Source organism: Propithecus coquereli, unplaced genomic scaffold (genome assembly GCF_000956105.1).
Source record: "Propithecus coquereli isolate 6110/MARCELLA unplaced genomic scaffold, Pcoq_1.0 Scaffold282, whole genome shotgun sequence".
Lineage (NCBI taxonomy): Eukaryota > Metazoa > Chordata > Mammalia > Primates > Indriidae > Propithecus > Propithecus coquereli.
The window spans coordinates 275,488-294,765 of record NW_012148419.1 but is presented as its reverse complement, the minus strand read 5'-3'; the positions used below and the strand labels follow the sequence as shown (position 1 = coordinate 294,765).

The 19,278-nt window shown below is 36.0% G+C and overlaps 1 protein-coding gene across 1 annotated transcript in view; it reads left to right on the top strand.

The window, feature by feature from the left end:
* Positions 1 to 19,278, top strand: part of NAV3 (neuron navigator 3) — a 401,664-nt gene that overhangs the window by 199,160 nt on the left and 183,226 nt on the right. The window contains exons 8-9 of the mRNA XM_012648357.1: positions 6,440 to 7,463; positions 17,457 to 17,572. Of these exons, the coding sequence (XP_012503811.1) occupies positions 6,440 to 7,463; positions 17,457 to 17,572 (1,140 nt within the window). The remainder of the gene's footprint in view (positions 1 to 6,439; positions 7,464 to 17,456; positions 17,573 to 19,278) is intronic.

The following is a 19,278-nucleotide window of genomic DNA, read 5'->3' as shown; positions in this document are numbered from 1 at the left end:
TTAGCCACGTAAGGTGGCAGATACCTGTAGTCCCAGCTACTTGGGAGGCTGAGGTAGACTACAGCATCGCTTGAACCCAGGAGTTTGAGGATACAGTCAGTTATGATTATGCCACTGCAAGCCAGCCTGGGCAACAGAGTCAGATCCCATCTCTAAAAAAATTAAAATAATAATAACAATGTAGTTAAATAACCTTCAATTAAATGCCAGTTAGTTTAATTATATTTGTAATAATTACTAATATTATTTTCATTATAGAACAAGAAATATCACAAATAACTTTTGAGCATAATGTAACAGAGTGATGAATTCAATGGGATGCCATCATGTTCCTCTTAACAATATGCCCAGCAGAATAGGCTTTGATTTTGGGGGGACTGTATTTCTCTCCAACTGTGTCCCAATATATGTATGTACATATTTTTATTTTAAATAAATAGAATAAATTTTATATAGTTCCCTAATATAATTCTATAAATGTTCCTCCTGCCTCAAAGGCCTATGTATCTCCCTATCTTGATCTTACTGCACAGTCCTCTGTGAGCCCTTGCAACTGATCTTCTGTTTTCCTTCCCACATGCCATGGAGTTGACATTTAATACATGTCACCATGCAGTAGCATCTATCTTTTATGACTGTATTTTCTACCATCAAACAATAGTACAGTGTGTCTTAGAGTATCTTGGATAGAGTAGCCACTTAGTAAATATCAACAGATGATGTGCCTAGATTGGTGTCCTATAAAGAGTTGGAACTGAATATCATTAATTAATATTCCTGGAAAAAGTAGAAAATTAGAGCCTTATGTAATATGTTAGACAAAAATCGCAAAATAGTAAGGTCATTGTGTGAAATGCATGGGCATAAACACAATTCATTGAATTTGAGAAAATTCATTTTGTTTGAAGGAAAAATTCTTAGTTTTCAATACAATATGGCTAATTAAGAAATAAAGTTTATTTGATGTAATCCTATTACTAAAGGCATTTATTTGAAAATTACTCTTTTCTATGTTTCTATATCAAGGGATAGTATTGTAATTGATAAGCCATTGAGCTTATCCTTCTGCATTTGAGAAATAGTATAACACAGTGGGCGATAGGATTAACTTAGAATTCAAGCAAAGTTCAGTTCTCAGTTTTGTCACTTACGAATTATATAATGTTGACCAAGTTATTTAACTTCTTTGTTCTTCAGTTTCTTCATGCATAAAATGGGATATGATGGAAACCTCATGCTGTTGTCAGCAGGATTAATTGAGTTAATATACATCAAATACTTTGTTCAGTGCCTGACATGTATAATAGGTGCTATGTACATAGTATAGTATGATGCATAATACAGATATGGTCTTTGCTTTCATGGAATGTACAGTACAGTAGAGTTTATAGCAGACTAATAATAGCTATAATAGAGGAAATTGTACGTTGTGGACAAAAGTAAAGGAGCCACCTAATCCAGACTTGATGCTATTTTGGTCAGAGGTGGATGTTGGAGTAAGTTTCCCCCCCACCCCGAGGAAGTAAAATCAAAGACTAATAAGGAGAAATTAATCTGGAGCAATATTTGGGAGGTATTCCTACATGTATGTTATCAGTCTGCTCTTTCTGCTACCAAGAATCATCCAAATTATGATGAAATATTATCAGTCTCTGAAAGGGTTGGTGAAATAAACTTGGAATTACTTGTACTTATAGATAATAAGCAAAAGATTAAAATCCATTAACAGACCATGAATGTATTTGAGTAATTGGGAGTTTTAAAGCTTGTTAGATTTGTCTTAAATCAGTCAACACACCTATTGTTTTTCAGAACAACCTAGTGTTTGTGTATGAACTGAACGTATTTCCATAATTATTCCAAACATGGACACAATTACAGACTTTACATGAATGCTAAAAAAAGATCATAATCTTTAAAATTTAAATATATCATGTAAGCATTTCGATTTTTCAGTGAACAACTACACTACAATCTAGAGCAGCGGTCCCCAACATTTTGGGCACTAGGGACTGGTTTCATGGAAGACAATTTTTCCACAGACTTGGGGGAGAGAGGATGGTTTCAGGATGATTCAAGCACGCTATATTTATAGTGCATTTTATTTCTATTATTGTTACATTGTAATATAGAATTAAATAATTATGCAACTCACCATAATGCAGAGTCAGTGGGATCCCTGAGCTTGTTTTCCTGCAACTAGACAGTCCCATCTGGGACTGGGACTGTGACTGGTGATGGGAGACAGTGACACCTGAAGTGTGTTGCTTGTGTCCAGTCTACTTCAGAATCTGGTTTTGGTGGCTGTCACTGCAGAAAACCCTGCTTCACAAAGATAGGATGTTGGAAATAGAAGCAGGCTTTTCAGTGCTTTTGTGGAAGTCTCAGGATATTCTCCCTTGACTTTAATTCAGAACATAATGGACATTTGAAGTTGTCTAAAACATACTTTTAAGGCCACCGTCATTTGAGATCTCAAGCAGATGATCCTTTCCTAACACTGACAAAGTCGATTCACCTTGCTTATTCACAGATGGGTCATGATGCCGGTCCTTACCAGTTAGGAGGTCTTTTGTGGTTGGGAAATAATGCTCAAACTCCTTTGAAAGCTGAAAGAAAGAAGCTCCATCTGGGAGAAAGAAGGCCCTGGCTCAGTCTCTTTCACAATCTCTGCTAATGTTTGAAAAACATGTCAAAAATCCCAGTGTTCACTTATTGCCCCCCACAATTCCAGTTTGGCTTTGAATGCAGCCACTTTATCTGCCAACTTGAAGACAGCTGTCACCCCCCCACCACACCCCTGAAGTGACAGATTGAGTTCGTCGAGCAGGTTGAATATGTCACACAAGTAAGCAAGTTTTGCAACCCATTATATATCACTGAAATGTGCTGCCAGTGGTGACTGTTTTTCTAAAAGAAATCTCTGGAGCAGCTCTTGTAACTCAAAAACTTTGGCCGGTCATCTACATTTAGAAAACCATCTCACTTCTATGTATAAGAGAAGATGTGTGTGCTCTGAGCCCATCTCCTCACAGAGCTGTGTGAACAGATGTGAGTTAAGGGCATGTACTTTAATGTGGTTGATGATTTTAATCACATCCTGCAAAACATTTAGTTCAGGTGACATTTTTCAGCTAGCCAGCATTTCTCTATGGATGACACAGTACGTAGACGCACGTTCAGATGCGACCTCCTTGACCCAAACAGTGAAACCAGAAAGCCATGCAGTCATGACAGCCACTCTGTCCATGCATATACTGACACAAAATGACCAATTCAGTTTTCCTGATACGTAATCATTCAAAGACTTGAATAGTTCTGCAGCCGTGATGTTGGTTGGCAACAAAAGTGCACATAGCATATCCTCATGCTCATCTCCTAAAAAATATATCACACCAAAACAAGCATTGTTGCCTTGTCAACATCATTAGACACGTCAACTTGGATTGTGTAACACAGTGACTCATTAATGCTCTTTAACAATTGTGCCTCAGTACCCTCTGCTGTTTCATCAATTTGTCTAGTTATGGTGCTGGCTAAAAGAGGAACAGGTGCCACCTTTTGAACTTCAGTCTCTCCTAAAAGTTCATGGCAAATGTCCTTAGCAGTAGGCGGGATCAACTTTTCACTAATAGTAAAGAGCTTCTTAGCTTTAGCAATGCAGTTAGCCACTAAGAACGATGCTCTCAGTGCAGACACATTTGTTGAAGTCGTGGCCTTCAGTAATTGCTGCTGTTCTTCATGTTCGTGTTTTTTTTTTTCTTTTAAAAAACTCCAAAGCCTTGTCTTTTAATGCAGGGTGCTTGGTCTCCATGTGGCAAAGCAATCTTGAAAGTTTCGTGGCTTTGTTGGATAGCTGGTCACCACATGTTACACAAAGCAGGCTTGGAGAATGTGAATCACCTGTTGCAGTGAACCCCGTAATATGAGTAGGACTCATGTTTTTTTCTTTTAAATTCAGCTTTCATTTTGTTGGCAGTCTTATGTCTTCTGCTGTCTCATCATTGGGTCTTCCCCCTTTTTGAAAGAAGCTCTCCAGTGACGTTTGTTTTTTACTCATTTTTGCTAGAGTTAGCTTGTGGGCTTACCAAAACTGTGACTGAGACAAGTGTGCAGTCTGGGAAAGAGGCATGAATGGAAGTGGCAAATAGAATAATGGGTGGGCCATGCATGGATTAAAATAAGTGTTGGATTCTGACTTAAAGCTGCCACCAGATGCAGCTCTACAATTGAAGTACATCAGCCTACCACCAAATGGAGCTTGATTGTTACTTGCCACTCACTGATAGGGTTTTGATATGAATCTGCAAGCAATTGATTTATTATGGTCTCTGTGCAGTCAAACCTCTCTGCTAATGATAATCTGTATTTGCAGCTGCTCCCCAGCACTAGCATCACCACCTCAGCTCCACCTCAGATCATCAGGCATTAGAGTCTCATAAGGAGCACACACCCTAGATCCCTCACATGTGTGGTTTACAGTAGGGTTCTTGCTCTTATGAGAATCTAATGCCACCACTGATCTCACAGGAGGTGAAGCTCAGGTGGTGATGCAAGCGATGGGGGAGCGGCCGTAAACACAGATGAAGCTTCGCTTCTGGCCCACCACTCACCTCCTGCTGTGTGTCCTGGTTCCTAACAGGCCACAGACCTTTACTAGTCCGCTGTCCGGGGGATTGGGGACTGCAGATGTGGAGTATATATAGATATAGTCCTGTACTATTAGTATTAGTTTTCGCCAGTTAAAATGAGGAATTGTAGAGGGTTAGTAAGAATTAGAAGTCAAAGTTGGTATACCAATTCATTTAAGAAAATCTAATATTAATATAAAATGCATCTGTTTATAATATTTTATTGTTAAGATAAATTTCAAATATCAACTGTTATTTTAGGTACAATTAGTTTCTAAAAAATAAAACCTGCCTAACTCACACAAAAATTCAAGTAACAATTTGACCTCTTTTTCTTTCTCTTTTTGTTATTTCCTTCATTGTATGTCAATTTCCTCTTTAGAAAAATGAGTAAGGCTAGTATTCTGTACCAATTGGCTGGATTTCATATGCCTTATCATATGTTTTGACTTTTTTAAAGAAGACATTTAAAATATAAGCATTGTAGTTTTACATTTATAAATATTTAATGAAATCTAATGAACTTCAATTCTTGAATATTCTGAAAAGGATATTTCTTATAAAATTGTGAGTATTTTATCAAAATAGATTTACATCTATTTTTTTAATATCTGTATATTAACGCTACCAAATTAATATCTAACTTAATCATCCCCTCACCAAATCCTCCAAAATGAAAGAGGGAGGTGTTCATGTAGGATGAAACGTGAGTTAAATGACTTGATCAGAATTATAGAGTTTCTAAATGTTAACATTTGAATTGAGGTCTTTGAACCGTAACTCAATTTTCTTTTATTCTATACCATGTTATACAATCTCTTCTTTGATTTAGTTTTTTGTTCTTATGAATAAGACTTGTAATCATTCATCAGTACTAGAATAGTCATTAAATTCACATCATAATGTGACTTCTAAATGGAACACAAGCAAACACTAGTGCATTGTAAAGTACTTATATGACAAATAGATTTATTTTCCTATAGCTGTCAAAAGGTAGCTTGATTTTCTATTAGGCTTTAGAGTTTGTTCAGATCACTACAGGAGGCTGTAGGTGTGTTGGTTAAAAGCAGAGTCTCTGAAATCAGTTAGAATGCAGGCTTTGTGACCTTGAACAAGTTATTCTTTCTTTGCCCCAGTTGCGTTATCTATAAAATGAGGATGATAATATTAATGTATACCTTGTAAGATTAGTGTATGGATAAATAGATACATATATAGATATAGATAGATTGCTTGGTATATTTTCTGATCTTTAGAAGCAGAAATTTCAATGATTATTTTATACAAAGAAAAATAAAATCAACAAAAAAAGCTTAATTATTTTCATAAGTATATTTAATCAGATAAGAATTAGCTAAAATCCCAGATTAAAGCAATTTCTCAACACACATTATACAACATATTTTTATAAGGAAATGTGAAATATCCATTTACTGATATGAGCTACAGTGGAGTTTGGAAAAAAATACAGAGAATTGCTTAGGAGAGGGATGCTGTTTTATTCTTAGATATCTGTGACTAGCAAATTCATTTGGGTAAGAGTAATTTCAGAGGGGAAAAAAACATGCTTTTTTCCCAAAATCAATGCCTCTGAAATACTCTGCATTTTTGATATATGCTTAAAAACAAAACAAAACAAAACAAGCCACTCACATCACAGAAGTAATTGATGGAACATAGCAAGTCTCTTTTCGGTTCAGAGGAGAGACACTTACGTGCATCGATAATTAGGAAGTACTCAGTGATGTGGTATAAGTGATCAAGACTAATCAGCTTTTTCTTTAATCTTTTTTCTTAACAATGTCCAGATTCCTCCAAAGCACCTCAACCTTCTTCAGGTGTAACTGGTAACATGCAGCCTCCCAGTACTGCTGGCCAGCCAACTGCCTCTGCCATCCCTTCTCCAAGTGCCAGCAAGCCCTGGCGCAGCAAGTCCATGAATGTCAAACACAGCGCCACCTCCACCATGCTAAGCATAAAGCAGTCGAGCCCAGCCACCTCTCCCACACCATCTTCAGATAGACTAAAGCAACCCGTCTCAGAAGGGGTCAAAACTGCTCCCTCGGGACAGAAATCCATGCTTGAAAAGTTCAAGCTGGTCAACGCCCGGACTGCTTTACGCCCACCACAGTCTCCCAGTTCAGGACCCAGTGATGGTGGGAAGGATGATGATGCCTTTTCTGAGTCTGGTGAAATGGAAGGTTTTAATAGTGGTCTGAACAGTGGTGGCTCAACAAATAGCAGTCCCAAAGTGTCACCTAAATTGGCCCCTCCAAAAGCTGGAAGCAAAAATCTCAACAATAAAAAGTCTTTGCTACAGCCAAAGGAAAAAGAGGAAAAGAACAGGGACAAAAATAAAGTTTGCACTGAAAGACCAGTCAAGGAAGAGAAGGATCAGATGACAGAGACTGCTCCAAAAAAGACCTCTAAAATTGCAAGCTTGATCCCAAAGGGTAGCAAGACGACGGCAGCCAAGAAGGAAAGTTTAATTCCATCTTCCAGTGGGATTCCAAAACCAGGCTCAAAAGTGCCAACAGCAAAGCAAACCATTTCACCTGGCAGCACAGCAAGCAAAGAATCTGAAAAATTCAGGACTACCAAAGGAAGCCCTTCCCAGTCCTTACCTAAGCCCGTAACCACTGAGAAAGCAAGTGCGGCTAACTGCCCTGCTCCTTTGGAAGGAAGGGAAGCTGGCCAACCTTCTTCTGGTTCCTGTACTGTGCCAGTGGCACAGAGCAGTGGGCAGAGCACAGGAAATGGTGCTGTTCAACTCCCTCAACAGCAGCAACACAGCCACCCGAATACTGCCACGGTGGCACCATTCATTTACAGGTAAGGCGGCCTCTGTTCATCCACGGTTGTAAAGATGTTTACAGTGTACATACTCAGAGTGCAATAGGGAGGCTGCTGGAGTGGTGCTTTATATGGTCATTTTGGACCAATGTTTCATTCTAAAGATAGCGGCCTAGAATTCAACGTGGAATATTAGCCTGGAAGAAAACCTGTGATATGATCTAGTTTCATTCTCTCTCTCAGAAATTGAGGCCTTCAAAAATTAACCTACTTGCTATCAAAAGCAAGATAGAACCCAGATGCCATGACTTTCCCCTGTGTTTATTACTATTATTACTACTTCTGTACTGCTACTATTACTAATAGTAGTCTTTTAAAAATTATTCTCAGTTTTATCGAGTTTACAGATATTTTTATTGTCACTCTTGGGATAAAGTGTACCGTAATGGTTAAAGACGCAGGCTCTGGAATCAGATAGAAGTGAATTTAATCCCCACGTCTGCCACTTACCAGCTATATCGCTTTGGACAAGTTACTTAACATCTCCTAGTCTCTTTTTCTTCAGCTGTAAAATAGGAATCATAGTCTACTTTGTAGAGTTGAGAATATTAAAAGAGATCATGTATGTCACATGTTTACTGTGTATCCTGTTGTACTGTAAATGTTCCTTAAATGTTATTTATAAGGCATTAGTTTTTCAGTGTAAATTTTATATTAATTTCCTAACAGGCATAACTTTCTAGCTAAAAAGAATTACTTGTCTCTTTATATTTTATTATTTTTATATTTTATTTTTTATTTTACTTTGTGTTTTATTTTGTAGGTATTAAAATATACAATGTATGCTATATCTAAAAATATGCATCTTACTACACAGTTGATAAAGATAGCACACTCTGCCTGTTGTGCTGTGATTTGTTTTCATTGATTAGAAATATGTCAGTCATGGCTGTGTCCCCAGTTGTATTCACTGCCTGGTTAGTAAGGAGATGGCCTAGGGAGGAGCAATGTCTGCTTTTGTGGATCCTTCCGTCAGGCTGCCAGTTTCACAAGAACAAAATGTTATGAATAGGAAGCCCGACCTGCTATAATTAAGAAAGGGTCAGGATCATACAGTTTTAAAATTTATTAAATTTATTAAATGTTTTTAAATAAAGCAAGTAATTGTAATAATTTGTTTTCCCTCAATGAAAAACCTAAGTTTTTTTTTTTTTTTCCTGGGGCTTTATACAATCAGCAAAACAAAATTATAATTATTACATTAATTCTTTTGGGACACCTAAATTAAGTCTTGCTATTCAGACTTTAGTACCAGTTATTTATTCATTTAAAGTCTTTGTGTTTGGATCAGATGGGAGTTTGCAGCTCTTTCTGACTCCAGGGTCCCTATCTGAAAAAAGAGAATTTAAAATGTCAGAATCATAATCCACATTTTAAAAATATAACAAAAAATCATGAAGTTTTAAATATGTCATACTCAGCACCCCTGTGGATTTCAAATATATTCTGTAAAAACATCAATCATTTACAAAAATCCCAAGTGAATTTTGTAGCAAAGTGTAAATCTAGAACTGCTATTTTAGTAAGCTTCCTTCTATAAGTAGCGACAAGCTTTTTTTGTTTTTTGGATTATTTGCAATAAAATATCCAGTGACTATAAATTTGGTGGTTTCCGTATGAAAATGTAACTTTTAACTGTTAAAAAGGGGAAGCAGAACAGCTTAGAAATTAAGTGTGGATCCGCTATGCAACCCTGACAAATTCTCCATTCCCTTTGAGTTTCTGTTTACGCTCTTTAAAATGAAGACTATAAACGTTCAGTAATGTAGCCAAGTAGCTAAGAAAACAGGCTGCAAAGTCAGTCTCATGCTACCTTTGTTCAGAAACAGCATCTTGTGATGGTTGAGGTGGTAACCTCTGGAGCCACGTCGCCTCAGTTGCAATCTCAATGCCACCACTGGTAGGTGATGTGACCTTGAGTAATATATTAAAAAAAAAAAAAAAAAGATTCTGAAGCTCAAGGGATAATAATAATAGAAACTACTTCATAAAGCTATTTTTAAGATTAAGTGAGTTGATATTTATAAAGGGTGTAAGAACAGTATCTGCCACGTAGTAAACAGCCTTCCCCAAACTTCAGTGTCTTATCCTGTAAAGTGTGATTGATAAAGAATGCCTACCTTGATTAGTTGTTTTAAATATTAAAGAAAATTATTCCATGTAGAATTTTTAGCACAGAGCCAGGTTTGAAGTAAATGACATAAACTTCAGTAATGATTTTTATCATTATCAATAATATAAGATAGGTAGAAATAAATAAAACTAATAAGAAAACTTCATACCACAGTCTACATGTAAGGCAATAGTTGTTTGAAGTCTTTTATTAATTCAGAACAATTTTATAAATGATAATGTAAATCCTCTCAAGGAAGGATAGTTAATATCTATGCTTTTCAGCTGTAGGTGGAACATGTTTGTATTATGGAGTGATGATGTTCACACTATGTAAGCCCCGATGTTCTTTCTGCCTCTCATTGCTCCAACTCCATGTAACGATCCTTCTTGAAAAATCCCTAGCACACCAGGCCTAGCTAGAAGTCCAATGCACTGTCTCTTGCACCACAGAGCCAGCCAAAACCATATCCATATTTTATTCTTCTCTTTCAGTCATTGCCTCCCCACACATTCCATTTAGTTAGTCCTCCTAACTCATCTTCTAAAACATACCTTCCTTCAATCAGGCTTTCTTTCCATTTCCACTTCCCCTCTCCTGGCCCAAGCCGTGTCACCACCAAATCTCACCGTTTCCACTGAGTCTCCAGGCTCCCAATCTGGGCCCTTTACAATCACGTCCTTCACACAGCAGGCACTCTGCCCTTCCAAAAGCATAAATCATATATGTCATTTCAATTCATGAAGCCATCTCTTAGATTTCCATAGCACTTAAAAAATAAAAAACACCACACCATGACCTTCCCTGTGTAATCTAGCCCACTATCTAAGCCCCTGGACTCACCATGCTATTCTTCTAGCACACTGTATCCTAGTTTTATTCTTTCTCAATATACCAACTCATCCCGCTTTATGGTCTCTATCATATATGTTCTCTCTGCCTGTAACACTCACTGCCAGATCATTGCAGCCCATCTTGTCATTAGAGCTCTGCTAATCTCCAACCATCTACACCAAGGAAACTTATAGCCTGCCTCTTGCTTATTAACTAGTGTGACTTTAGCCACATCCCCCTGTAATGTAAACTCATTGAAAGCAAGAGTCTTGTCTTTCTTATTCAGTAGCATAATTGCCCAGGACAGGGCCTACCCACAGTACATACCAAATAAAATTGGTGAATGAAACACCATCACCTCGGTTAGACTCACCTGCTATGAAAGAATTTTTAAAATTGCCAAAAATGTGTAATAGAACAGAAAAAAATTCTGAAACTGCCCACTTCCTATAAATAAGAGGGTTTAATTGAAATATAAACAGCTTTAAAATTTTTAGGAATTAAACCATACCTTCTTTTTAGCGCCTTCATTCTCTTATTTTTTTTCTTTCAACAACTACCTATTAAATATCTATTATGCATGAGACATCAAGGGTAGAGTGGAAAATCACAGATGATCAGGAAAATTACTCTTTCTGCAGTGTGTAAAGTGGATTGTGAGAGCGGCCAGAGTAGGATGAACCGGATTAAATGTATACATAAAGGGCCCATTTACTGACTTTCTGATTGCGTCTCTTCTTCTGCATTTGTTCCTTGGCATTCTACTTCAAGAAAGAGATTTATTTTCTCCTCCCAATCTATTTATTTAAATCGAATAGCTACCATTTAACGTATTTCTATTATATTTAATGGGATATAATCTATTGCTATCACAGTTTATTTTGATGCTTAAATGTTTCCAGATTTGGCCACTGGGAGCCCCTTGGAGATGGCTTGTGTGTCCTTTCAATGTACCCCATTACTCTTTGAGCTCTTTGAGAACTTTCTTTGTGGCTCAAGTTGTTCTAGGCTCATCTTATACTTTTCCTACCTCGGCTTCAGCTTTTATCTAAGGAGCCCTGATTTCTTTTTGTGAAAAGTGATACATAAAAACTAAGATTTCGGCCGGGCGCGGTGGCTCACACTTGTAATCCTAGCTCTCTGGGAGGCCGAGACGGGTGTATTGTTTGAGCTTAGGAGTTCAAAACCAGCCTGAGCAAGAGCGAGACCCCGTCTCTACTGAAAATAGAAAGAAATTAATTGGACAACTAAAAATACATAGAAAAAATTAGCCGGGCGTGGTGGCACATGCTTGTAGTCCCAGCTACTCGGGAGGCTGAGGCAGAAGGATCGCTTGAGCCCAGGAGTTTGAGGTTGCTGTGAGCTAGGATGACGCCACGGCACTCTAGCCCGGGCAACACAGTGAGACTCTGTCTCAAAAACAAAAACAAACAAACAAAAAAAAAACTAAGATTTCACTGCTCTTAAGTTTTCTAAGTGGTCAAAACTAAGAAGTATATATAGATATATACATATACATATACATTTTACATAATTATTTCAATATTTATGTAATTTATTATATATAATTATATATAATTACCGATATACATTGGAATTGGAAATACTGTTGTATATGTGTATATATATTGTACACACACATACATATACTCACATTTCCAACTCCAACTCAACATCACAGGATTTATTCTTCTATCCATACTTGCATTTCCTTTTGTCAACCTTGAGAAACCTGGCTCTCATTATCCTCAATATGTTTTCCTGTTTGCTCAATTCTCCTCAATCTAACAAATCTCCCATCCACACTGGACTACTCTTCACTCTGACAGTTTCCTGGCCTGGCCCCTGACTATCACTTGTCTGCCTTTTCTGCAGGAAGGAAAGAGAAAAGCAAGCACATTACTGGTGTTTGAAAGATATGTGTTTTTCCTTTCCTTTATAAGGCAGGAATTACAATACTGTTAGTTAATGTTTCTGACTCAAATCAGTCCTATTTGTGTCCACATTAGTGACTATATCCATATCAAGATGAACTCATAGGAGATATATTTCTTGAATATAAATCAATATGCAAAAACCCATATTTATGGAGTTGGAAATTTGAAGTTTCAAAGTATCTAGGGTTTATTACTAAATTTCTTTAAGTATTCATTAAGTAAAGAACAACATTTAGGGTAAACCAGTGAACATTGTCGCATTCAAATATTGTCTGTTATTGACTTAGTGATTAAGCTGTCTGTGAGCTAAGGGGACCTCAAATGCAATAAAATACTTAGTGGCTATAGGCATTTGGATGGAGTTAAACTGTAGCAGTTAACAGATCAATATTTATATGCAGCCAGGTTCAAGTACCCATTAAGCATCTACCAGATTGTTACTTAGGGCAAATTATTTGACCTCTGGAAGTCTTAATTTCTTTATCCTACAGCAACTACATTATAGAATTGTGGTAAAGTTTGAGTGATATGCCACAGGATGAAAAAAACCTAGACACAACACTTGACACGTAGTAAGTGCACAAAATAGGTAATATCTTTTATGATCATCATTGGTGTATTTAGACTTTCAACTATTATACTATGACTCTTAGTAACAGGTGAAGGGCTTGGCTTACGAGAACTCTAAATAAATATTTGTTTTCAATGCTATATCTTGTAATCTCAGTAGATACAACATGATGAACATCTTATGAATGCACAGCAAAATAGTTTGCACAGGACAATGTCTGCTAAATATTTTGAAGGAATATCACGATAACCATTTTTCATTTTTCTAGTCAATTTTCTAGGGAAATGTAATATCAGTTTATGTGGAAACAGTGAATGATGTCACTGTGAAATTTATCTGTCAAAATGTATCTTTTGATTAGAGGATACTCTTGAATCTGAAGTCCTTATAAATTTTTTCATAAATCAACCCAAATCTTTTTATTTTACTGGTATGAAGCATGCATAAAAATAGAGGACATGCTGGGAGTCTCCAGAGATTTAACTGAATTTCTTTGATCATTTCTATAAAAGCTAAATCTTTAGCAGTTAGCATCAATTGCCCCTCTGTAGACGAGAGTTAAAATCTATTTCTGCTTTAGCAACAGACGATGAGGTGGAAGGAGATACTAGAGAAATGGATGGCTTCTTACATATGTATAGTAGAGATTTATGGTCCCATTTACATGTGACTACCAAGGATGACTTCTAAGTCTGTTTTCACAATCATCTGAAACATACTTTCTCCATGTTCTTTTCATTGATCAATCTGTTTTCATATTATTGCTGGTGTAGATAACTCATATAGGGAGTACCGTAGCACCACCCGAAGGATGGACATATTTGAAACATGGACTTGGGGGGCGGGACCAAGGGCAACATACGTAACCTAAACATCTGTACCCCTATAATGTGCTGGAAAAAAAAAGAAAATAATATAAACAAGATTCTCTCATGACTTAAAATAAAAAGACGTAAAAGAGTAAATCAGTCAGAAATATGCACTTCCACATTTGAAAAAACAAAGGCTTCCAAGACAAGACTGAGCTGTCAGAAATATGAACACATTTTTTAAAAGGCTGTCTCAAACAGGCGGAGTGGGGACTTAAGCAGTGGAATTGAGTATTAGGTCTTATATATTGAGGAAGATAGCCACGAATCAGCTCCTGAGGGATGCTTTCTAAGATCTGTTTGTTTAGAGCACAGCAAAATCTCTAGTCCCAAAACACATTCTGAATATTCTTTTTTGCTCTAGATTTTCTTAGAAGGAAATAGAATCTTTATCACTGCCATGGCCACAAGCATTCTGGCTCCCGTGACAGCTGCTGGTCTTGTTCTAATAGGAATCAATTAGCACTGGGCTTTAGACAAACATCCCAGTGAAGTACTTAATGTGACTCAGCGTCCGAGAGATGAATCTGTGAATACAGAATCTGCAGGACTATAGGCCAATCCTGGCTCACAGCCAGTTCACCAAGGCCCTGTGCCTCTCTGATGCTTCTTGGCAGGTAGCCAGTCAGCCTCCCTGGGGTCCACAATCTTACTACATACTCTCCCTTTAAACTTCTTCAGCAAGTAATAAAAGTCCTTAGAACACTGCTGATGATTTTTTCTCCTCATTCAGAGACAGTAGGCTAAGAAAGAGGTCAAGGAAAAAGAGTGGCCCACAAGAAATGAAGCCAAGTGGAAGAATAGGCTATAGTAGATGTTAGAAATGAATGTGGAGGGACTATTGGTAGACAGGGTATATGGGGAAAACTGGGGGGCCAGAGAAGAAAAGAAGTAGGCTGCACAAAGAGCAGATGTGTTAGCTGTTTTAATATTGACCAGATTTCCACATGTCTTGAGAGAATACCTTTCCAGGTCTTTAGTAATAATAACAGTGAATTTCACAATTGTTTTGCAAGGCACATATTTTTCTCTGTTTCTACAGATGACCAAACTGAAGTTCAGAGAGGTGAAGTAACTTGCAATGTCACATGAGTTAATAACTGTTCAGTGGTGGGGCCAGGTTTTACATCCAAGCCCACAGCATTCACCATTATGCCTTCCAGATGCTTTATCTGCCAGTAATACTATTTTACTATTACTACTAATGTGATTTATTCATTTATCAAATATTTCTGTTGTTTTCTTTTTATCCATAGGACTCTGCTTGACAGGTTTGTCCAACATTTGTTGAGTGACACCTATATGCTAGACATTGGGGTACAGTTGTGAGCTTAAACATGGAGAATAGAGTCTAGTTTGGGAGTTAAACATTAATCAAATAATTGTATTAATTTAATATTACCGGAGTACGAAGTGCTAAAAAGATAAGTCTAGGGAGCACTAAGTGCTTGTAATTGAGGACTAGATCAGTGAAATTGGGGAAGATTCTTTAAGAAACACTTGAACGGAGACTTGAAGGGAAATACTCAACTGAATGAAGTAGGGAGGAAAATAATCAAGTGCAAGACCCTGTTTAGGCAGGAAACGATGGAAAGCATGTGAAAGACTCTTGTGGCCACAGTGGAGAGGATAAAGGCTACAGTGTGCCAGATGGTGCTGGAGAGCAGGCAGGGAGAGACCATGCAGGGCCTCGTGTGCTCCATGAGGATTTCATCCAAGGGCTCCATGAACAAGGACTGGGTTTGTTGAGAAAGATTGAGTTCAGTTCCATGTGTGATGGGTTTAGCGTATTTTCATGACAACCAACGGAAAATGTCAATTAGGCAATTATGCACATCTATAATTCAGAGCAAAATTCTGGATTAGAGTTGGAACTTTGGAATTCTTGTGTGGCTAACTTCTAATTAATACAATGAATATAATGAGATTATCTAGATAGACTATGGAATTGAAAACTGGGCGAAGCTTAGGATATTCCTTTGTGAAACTCCCAAATTTTGCTCTTCGTATGACCTTCTTTTTACTACCCAGAACCACAACATTTAATGAATCCGTAAAGAAAAACAAAAGAGGGAAAGAGTAGAATCCACAGAGAATTGGAAATAAATTGAAGAATTTTGTCATAAAAGCCAAGGTAGAAAAGTTTCAAAAACAGAAGAGTGGTCAGCTGTTCTAAATGCTGCCAGGATATCAAAGAAAGTGAAGACTAAAAATGTATGTTGAGTTTAGCAACTTTGGGGTCATTGCTGGCCCTTAATAGTATATCTTGTCACTAGAATAGCATATTCTCTTTCTTAATTTTGCTATACTCCTATATTCAGTGTTAAGTTAGAATAAAATAGTAATAGACTTCCAGAAATTACTGGAGGCCAAGGCACAGCTTTGTATAGGAATTCTTACATAGCTCTCTCTTTCTTTTATGTATCAATTCATATACATAACACATACATCCATACACACAGCATATAGTTTTTCATAATTTCTTAAAATCTTAATGAACTCTTCAGAATTTCTAGACCTGTTGATTAAATATCAACTATTTCTTGTATCAATGTTTACATTTTATTTTTTTCTCAAAACCAGGATTTAGAATGAAAGAAAAATATTAATTAAAAATTGAGTCAAAAATATACTGAACTTTTCTTTCACATATTAAAGTAAATAATTTTTTTAAAGTAATAAGTATTTAGAGATCACATGTCATGGTCCAGAATGAGTACTAGAAATGGGACTCTAAGTAAGGTGAATGATCTGTCTACAAAGAACATAGTCCAGTGTTCAATACTGTATTGGCTTGCTGCCTCCTGTGTCTTAGTAGTTTATGCTGTGAATTTTTAAAATATATGATAGTTTGGATCAAATATATGTGTGTGTATATATATAATTATATATATGGTATATATGTATGTATATTTGATACGCATCAAATTTTTGTAGATTTTGAAGAAGCTGCATCAAGAAAGAAAGTATATCTTAAAATGTTTGCCAGTGCATTAAAGGAAGAAACAATGCGTGAAATCAAAGTAGCCTATCAAAAGAATATCCAAAGTCCTTTTGTTCAGTGCTTTTCATTTGATTAGATTTATTTTTACATGTTAACCACATATACAATATAAAAGGTAGCTGTAAGAATGAGAAATGTTTCTTGATCTTCGGTAATTAAGTCATTATAATGACATTTAAAGCTTAGAACAAATTTATTATTTATTTTTACTCAGATTTTGTATTTTTAGGATATATGTTGTAGGATTTTTATGGAAAAAAGAATTTTAGGTATGGTTTCAATGTTTGTATTATTTTCACAAAAACATAATTTGGCCAGATTTCCTCTAAAATAGCAAAATGAATTGGATCTTTTCAAACCTTTTCCCCCCAATATGTAATCAACTATTGGTAATTACAAGCTTTCAAATTTAGAAAAGTCAAAGAAATGTGATTTAATATCTCACTCCCACTTGGATTATATATGAAAACTAGCAAAATGCTCCTAGAGATAGACAGCCCTTTAACATCCCAGTCATAAAAAAATACTTACTTTGATGGAAAATTTGGAATAAATTGGTTTTTCTTATACTGTAGAACTTCCACTTTGATGAGTCACTGTTGACTACAATTGCTATTTCTTTATGTTTTCTTGTTTACTATCAGAGCACATTCAGAAAATGAAGGTACCTCTTTACCAGCTGCTGACTCCTGTACCAGTCCTACAAAGATGGATTTATCATATAGTAAAACTGCTAAGCAGTGCCTGGAGGAGATATCTGGTAAGTGACCCGATTAATGGGTAGGTCAAACCTCAGAATTTTTGTAATCTCTCTGTAACTCTTTTTTTATTAAATCGTATTTGTGCTATACTGTTTTTATGCAAAAATGAACAGTGTATATCTCATGCTTCAGAGATTTTTAGATATTTGGCTTTTCTGCTTAGGATGATCTCTTTGTTACTCTGAAAAGAATGGTAATGCTTTCAGAAGCTGAGACGTAAGTCATTTTGCCCCTAGTCAAGTTGAATATAATCAGAGAAAACCTGGAGAATCATCTGTTTCTAAAAATGCAGCCCTTGGGTACATTAGGAGATTGAAAATATTCTAAATATTACCATTGTAAATTTCCCTTGGCTAATCCAAGCATGCTTTGTCTTTAATTCTGTACTATTTAGAACATTGTTATATCATGGCTCCAAATGTGCATCCTGGAAATAAACCTAATTAGAAAAATATTTTATTACATATAGATGATGTAGGAAAAAACATGTATATCCAAGACACAGTTTATATGATTTTTGAGTGTATAAAACAGCATTCTCAGCTTAAGCACAATGTTTTTTTCTAAGATCCAGTTAAGCCTAAGCCTATATGGAAAGCCTTTGGTGTAATTTCATTATATGTAGACTGATTTTTATGAGGAACCATGTACCTCTTAGCAAAATTTACTACTCCTAAGGGGAGAGAGAGTTTAATATTTTGTCTGCTTCTACATATAATAATGCATGAAAGTAGAGGTCTTTTTGTTATTCCAATAAATATCTAGCTCAGACTTAGTGTATTCACAGCTAAGTCCAAAGAAAAAAAAACTAAAGGAACTATTTAATTTTTTTAAAATACTATAGTATTCCAAGGACTCAAAGTATGAGTATTGCTCTGAAGCTCATGAAAGTAATCATAATACAAATTTGAGGGTTAAGAATCTTCCCCAATGCAGCAGACCTGAAACACATTTCGGCAAGCATTAGACAAATATCCTCCAGTGGATACTGACAACAGTGACACAACAACACCCCAGTGGTACCTTTTAGAATTAATATTAGTGATATAATTAGGTATCAGAGGTTTCATGTGGAGATTACAACTAATGCCACATTGATATGGGGATGGCAATTGTAGATTTTTCAAATACTTGGGGGAAATGTTGGCTCTCCTGTAGCTCTCAGTAGTACCATGATCAGAATGATGCTGTGTATCTGTATTGTGACCAGACGTTTTCTAAACCTAGCACGGCAGGAAGATGTGTATGCTTCACATATTTCTTTATACATTAACATCTTCAATATCCCTATAAAGGACTAGAGCTAAAATATGTAGGAGAAATGAATTTAATAGAGTTTAGATTGTAATTTTTATGTGAATTTCACAATACAACATTGTTTTCTGAAATTAATATATCACCAAGTATCTGATTGAATAAATAATCTACATTTTATTTTTTATCTACTTATTATCTACCATTTGATCATTTTCTCATATTTCTAGTTAATATTTCCATTTAATGTTCTGGTGTTTTTAGTAAAATACTTGATAGTGAAATATAAACTAGAATTTAATGTAATATAATAATTTAATGGATTTATTAGAAAGCATAATATTATTTTGTAGCAGTAATAAATTGCTTAGATAGAATCATAGATTTGAGTCTATGATTTAGGTAGGAATATAATAAAAGAAAGAAAACAATAAATAAATGGTGTAATGAG